The 6,596-nt window shown below is 39.2% G+C and overlaps 1 protein-coding gene across 8 annotated transcripts in view; it reads left to right on the forward strand.

Annotated features, from left to right (window-relative positions):
* PHACTR1 (phosphatase and actin regulator 1) overlaps positions 1-6,596 on the forward strand; it is a 341,429-nt gene that overhangs the window by 287,480 nt on the left and 47,353 nt on the right. For all 8 annotated transcript variants that reach the window (XM_080380486.1, XM_080380487.1, XM_080380488.1 and 5 more), the window contains one exon: positions 6,101-6,309. In XM_080380486.1, coding sequence (XP_080236612.1) covers positions 6,101-6,309 — 209 coding nt within the window. The remainder of the gene's footprint in view (positions 1-6,100; positions 6,310-6,596) is intronic.

The raw sequence follows: 6,596 nt of genomic DNA on the forward strand, positions 1-6,596 counted from the left end.
CTCCCAAAGGCTCCTTTGGGGCTGCACTGCCCGCGCCATCCCCAGCACAGGTCGGATGTCCTACTGGCTGGCTCACACTGCATGCAGAAGGCACTTTGTTATCCTGAGCCCAGTGACATCTCCGAGTATGACTTCATTGTGACATCTGTTGCCCTACAGCAATGAATGCTCCAATTTCTAGGCATCCGTCATGTTTATGTCTACAAATAAGTTTAACTGATTTAAAGAAGGTGATGCTGTTTGGTTTTAACTATTAATTTGGCGCTGTAGCTCTGCTGCTTGTTAAAAACTGGATAAGCAATTCCCAATATGAAGCAATTGCCTCCCTTTGCAGAAGAAAATAAGGAAAGGTTGTGGCACTGACATTTCACATTTAAAATGAAAATTAATCCTAGTTCATGATATTGCAGACAGTTGGTTTCTCATAGCCTTTTTGCATTGATTAACTATTATTTCAATCATGAAATAAAGTATTGAGTACTTCAGTTATTCACCTTGTCAAAACAAATCAATAACTTTTGCATTCACAAGAGAGAAAATAGGCGATAGCTGTTTCCTCTGCAACAGCAGTTGTTATTTTCTTAGTATTTAGAGGTAAAAATATGTCAAAGTATTCACAGTTCTGCAGACCTGACACTTGCTGTTAAATTTTTTAATTGCCTTTTCAGGCCACATTGTGATCTTGGTAAATTTGCTAACTTTTCTTGAAGATTTGTGCAGGCTTTTGAAATATATTTATTTAACTTGGGACAGGATTATCTGCACAAAAATCTGCTGTTCTCTATTATTTTTGACAGCAGTTCTTTTCCCTTAATTGTATAAAATCTTGATTAAACGCAACAGAAATCATACTGTAGTATTTGTGGTTGGACACTTCAGCCCAGAGGTCTTAAGGGCCTATTAAAACTGCAAAATCCTAGATCTTCATTCCTTTATTTAAATTTTGGTAGTGTACTTCCATCTGTTGCATGCATAGCGTATGCAGCAACATCCTGAGCTTTACTGTGCCTTGCAGATAACAGTGTACTGGGTCACTGCTGTTGGGTCAATAATCTTGAGGAGATGAAAGCGCCTGACAAGTCTCTGAGGTACCTGCCGGGGAATGCTAAGTTCATTGGCAGCGTTTATTTTTGCTGATCCAGTCTTTATCTCGAAAGAACCCTACAACTTTATAGAATAATTGCCAGGGTGCTGCAGTTATAATTCTGCAAAGTCTGCTAATTTGGGGGATTATTTAGAATAGTGTTTTGTTTTTAATAAGGGAGGATCATGTAGACAAGTGCAGATCAGGTTTTCTGCTCGATTTTTTTTTTTTTCCTTGTCTCTAGTTTCTTTGGTCCTGGTGCAGTGGAAACTCCAGACTCCGTGGATATTCACTGCATCTATAACCAGTTTGTATCAATTCCACATTTTGCTCAGTAAACTTTCCTTAGACTTCAAAACTCTTCTCTTACCAGGACTATGAGTGTGGACAGGAGCAAAGAATGAAAGACTAAAACATCCCCCCCCTCCTCTAGCAATCTGGATTTTTAGCTTTCACAGATGAGGTCTCTGGAATTCAGATAGTCTAACAATATCTGAAGGCTGGTACTTGAAATCGGTGCTTTGCCAATGAGCCAGAAGCTTGCCAGGGAAAAGTGAGCTGTCCCTCTGTACTGGCCTGGAAGCCAGAAGTCATTTAGCTGTCTTTGACCTTGAGAAAGCTGCTGAGCTTCTCTGCCTCTGTTTTTCCCTCTGCAGGAGCGGTTGCATGTTACTGCTTCACCTAGATCTAGTGCATGTTAATACGTTATATGTCTTAAGGTACATTAAGAGCATGTAATAGCTATTCAAGTCCCAGTTGTTCTTATGACTTAAAATGGCAGCTAATTCCTGGCTTTTTTTTTATTCAGTTTTATTACAGACATTATAGAACATTAAGTTCATTTGCACACTTAACACTTCTGATTGCAAGCATTTTCTGGTACTCATAACATATATTCATAACCTATTCTCAGAAGGGCAATCTGTCCCTTGTCATAGTATGACTATTATGACATGTCATTTGTGCTGCCAGTTTGCCTCTGTTTTCCCTGATGAATTACCAGCTTTATAATAGATTAAGTTGAAACAGAGAAGAGTGTAATTTCCACATAACCTTTTTTCTGCAACCTCTGTTGCCAATTTGTGCCCTACTGCAAACAACTTTCCCCTTCAGCCCAAAGCATGTGTCAAGCGTAAGTAAAACACTGGATTCAGGCGTCATTTTTTACCATTTCAGAATGCATTTGCAGAGTTGATGAAAAGCTGATAAGCCCTGCCACCAAAGTCCACAGCAGGTTTCACCCTCCTGACTGAAATTAATTTGAGAAGAAAGATGCTGCCCACAAGCCATGTGTCACAAAGAGCAGCAAACGAGGCTTTAGAAACCCTCTTGTGCCACTGGAACGTATCTTTAATTTTGACTTAGGGAGGCAACTTCTTGATCTGAAATAGCCTTCTCATCTGTCTTGCCTGTATAGTTCTCTGTCTGGTAAGACAACAATTAATTACAATTACTCTGTGGGGTCTTGTACACTAGCAGCTGGATCAAGGCCTCACTTTGTTCAACGTATGTACTAAAGAGCTGTTAAGTGGCAATATCTCACTCCAGGCTAGAATTGCATCCCTGGCGAAGCAGTGAAAAATTGCTGTGTCCAAAAAGACAGTGTGTGAGACCAGTTCCTCTGGTACACCCAGTTCAGCCTCAGACTGTAGATTTATGAAATAAAATGCATTAGACATTCCTGCCAGTGTCTTGTAAATCTTACAAAACATATTTGAGTCAGAAAACATTTATCTTCCATAAAACTTGTCAAGAGAATTGCTTTTTGTCTAAACTTTAGCATTGCCTAAGGATAGAAGCACTTAATATTTATAGCTCTGCCTTCTCTCTCTCACACATATGCCTGTTTTATAGAAGTGTATATACAATGGTTTGAAGTTTTTTTCAGATTTTTGTTATAACTGTTAAGTACAGAAGAATGTACTGTGGATCTGAAAACCTGCTGATAAAAATGTAACTCTTTATTCCAAAATCAAAGAGCCTGGGATGACAGATGAGAAGCATGCATTTTTTTCCCCACTTGATTTTACAGGCGGGATTTCACTTTTTGCTTTTTTGATTTTGTCCGTACCATGAGTCACGCATACACTTAAATTCTGATTTGTTTAAATGTTTTCTCGCTATAAACATTGTAAGCTATCATGGTGCAACTTTCCTGCTGTTTTGATCACACAAAAATGATGCAACAGTAGTTGCAAGTACTTGTACTAGTAGCTATGAATTATTCAAATCTATGTGTTAAGATACATTTATCTTCTTAAAACAAGTACTTGCTTAGCTGTAGCTTTGTTCTCTAATTTTGTTGCAAAACACAAAGCTGATTTAAAATGGGCTGTTTCAAACAATAGTGGGCTTTTTGGTAAATGCTACATTTTTTTTGTGGTGTAGACCACGTGACCATGTGGGGTTTTGCTTAAAGACCCAGAGGAATTTATACGTAATGGACATCTCCGGTGACCTTGATTTGTCTTTCTTAAGTATACTGCAGTACTACATGTATTTCAGAAGTGCTTTGCTTAGGCAAAAGCTGACTTAGTCAAAATGCTGTGGAAGAGGCTGATTTTAATCAAGAAGAACACAAAACACCAGGAAAAATGAGGGGCTTTAAATAGAAAGTAGTATTATCAAGAAAGTAGATGATTCAGAAGAATTACAATGAAATGAGAAGCTGCCTATTTCTAGATCACTAGTTCAAATAAAGATCCTCTGTGGTAATTTGTAAATCTTGTTGCCATCCGATACCTACTTGGCAACCTAAATTGATGAACTGCTTTGATATCTGCTACCCTACGTGCTCACCCGTAAGGATGCATCTGTAACCTACATACATCCTTCACAGAACAGGGCAGCGCCTAATGGTCCTGGATGCCGAACTACTTTTTGATCCTTTCATTTATACTTACAGAAGGGACTTAGTGAATTTGTATTAGTGAATTTGTACTTACTCTCTTTATATGTGCTGTTTTAAAATTAACTGAATGATGCTGTGGTTGTATTCACTATTGGAAGGTTTTTATTTCCTTCTTTTTTTTTAGCAGTGTTAACAGAATTTCACAGCATTTAGTTTCTCTTGGAAATTGAATTCTACACTTTTTAATTTCCTACCTTTCCTTTTTAAAAGAGTTATGAAAAAGCAGGTTACAGAGAAAACAGATATAAAAATGTTCATAAAATTAAAATTCATAAAGCATATAAATAAATTTAAATTAGTTGAAAGTTTTTAAAGACTGTAGTGCATTTATGTGTCATTAGGAGAATTTAGCAGCGTAATTTTAGAGCTACTTCTGGGATAAATTTTTTTGGGTCAAACTCATTGAAGTCTAATACAAAAATTCACAAGCCAGTTCTTCATGAATCTCTCTTACTTTATGGTACAAAACATGGACTATCACTACAAAAATGGAGCTCCTGTGTTCAAGGCATCCAGTAAAGCTATGCATCTCATTGTTGGCTAGTTTACCTATAGTAAATGTTACAATTAACAAAATTATTTCTTTGAAGCTGAAGATCATAATAACAGCATGGTATGGCTTGCTTACAGGTTCTGAAGCCTTTTCTTCTCCTTAATCCTTAAACACATCATGGACTAGCATTATATACCCAGAAGTATGTTTTTAAAAGTCTTTCTGGGATGTTATCTGGCAACCATTTAAAAGTCCGTGTTAACTTCAGGGTTAGAAGAAAGAGAAGTGTTTCAAGTTGACTCAGTAGAAAATCATTTAAAAAGAAGAATACATTTTTTCAAGATGCAGAATGCCTCTGGTATTCTGAGCAGGCTAAAATATTCAAGGGAATTGAAGCTACTCAGCGCTCAGTAAGGTCGGAGCAAAATTTGTGTGTCTTAAGTGCAACTTGGTCAGCACATGTGGTTTCACATCTATGTTCTTCTGGAGAGTAAAATGGGAATTTGACATAAAGAGGATGGCCAGCGTGCAAATGTTCCCCATATAGCTGTTGCCTCAACTGGGACTTTAAGAGAGAGGGCAGTTTCTGCTGACTCAGAAACAAACCTGAGCAGCCATCATTTTTGTCTGCTAGTCTGTCATTCTCTTTTCACATTGGAAAAGCAACATGAGCTATTAGATAAAAATCGATTGGGAAACATCGTTCTGTTCCTGACTTTTCCTTTCACATTTAGTTTGCCTTTGATCTTCACCTCCTCGTGTTCCTGTTTCCCTACTTGTATTTACATGTTCCTAGGTGTACTAGGTGGTAGTACTGACCACTGGTCTTAACTTAGTAAGCTGCAGGACATCATTGATCACACTTTATGTGACAAAAGAAATAGGCTGTTGGTTCCAATTCAGGTTGATCTAGCAGCTGGCCGGAGGGAGAAGCCAGGGCAGGAGAAGGGACATCGTCACTGCAGCCCCCACAACATGTAACTGTTAGCAAACTAGCCTCCCAGGTTTTAGCTCCCTTCCTTGTTATTCTCACCAGCTCCCAAAGTCTCTTGTTGTCCAAGCCCAGTTTCACATTGTCAGTCCCATGTGCTTCAGCAAGTTGTGCCCTTGCCTTCCTCTCAAGTCAATCAACACATTCTTTCCCAGGGAGTGGAAGGCATGGTTTCCTTCTGCCTTTCTACAATATATACCTTTCCTTCCTCCTGCTCCCTCGCTCCACCTATTGCATCCAGGTGAGCTGTTTTCTCCTGCCTGCCTGCATGCCACCGGAAAGGTCACACAGACACCGCAGGCTGAAGACATGCTTATCGCTCTTGAGTAGCTGGTGCAGTTCTCACTAACCCTGGAGATCTTTAATTCTCAGTCCTGGCTGGCAGTACTGCTGCCTGCATGCTGTCCTGCGTCTCCCTAACAAATCTGGCACCTCAAATGTAGTGTGTGCTCAGTTTAAACCCATTAAATGTCTTGCTGGTCATGAAGATCTTTCTGTCCTCGTTTCTTCTCGGAAAAGGATGAAAGACCACTGCTTTCCTAAATACAGTGAGAGAAGCATCTCAGGTCTTCCATTCAGCTGTTCTCTTTAGTTTATTTATTTGTTTTTGTTTCCCAACAGCTCTGGTTTACACACAGGTGACAGTGTTACAAAAACAGGACCTGGGGGCCTTCCAGACATGAGACAAGTGCCAACTGTTGTGATCGAATGCGATGACAATAAAGAAAATGTGCCTCATGAAACCGACTACGAAGACTCTTCCTGCCTCTACACAAGACAGGAAGAGGAGGAAGAGGAAGATGAAGATGAGGATAACTCGTTATTTACAAGTAAGACCCATGCCATTTTTCCTTTCTCATTGAATTTTTACTCTGAATGCACAAGGGACACACAAGGCCTGTGAATTTTCTTTCTTGACTGTGGCTTTTGCATCTGTCAGGGCTTCACAACATGGGCATGCTTGGTAAATTAATCCAAAATAACAAGTAGTGTGACTTTACAGTGACTTCCCTAGTCCATATGAATCCCTGCCTGGGTAGCTCTTCAGAGAGAATTCAAATGACTGGTTTTGGCTTTTATTACTTCACTTCCAAATTGACTTCTGAATTCACTTCCC

The sequence above is a fragment of the Falco punctatus genome (genome assembly GCF_963210335.1).
Source record: "Falco punctatus genome assembly, chromosome: 3".
In the NCBI taxonomy this organism is placed as follows: Eukaryota; Metazoa; Chordata; class Aves; order Falconiformes; family Falconidae; genus Falco; species Falco punctatus.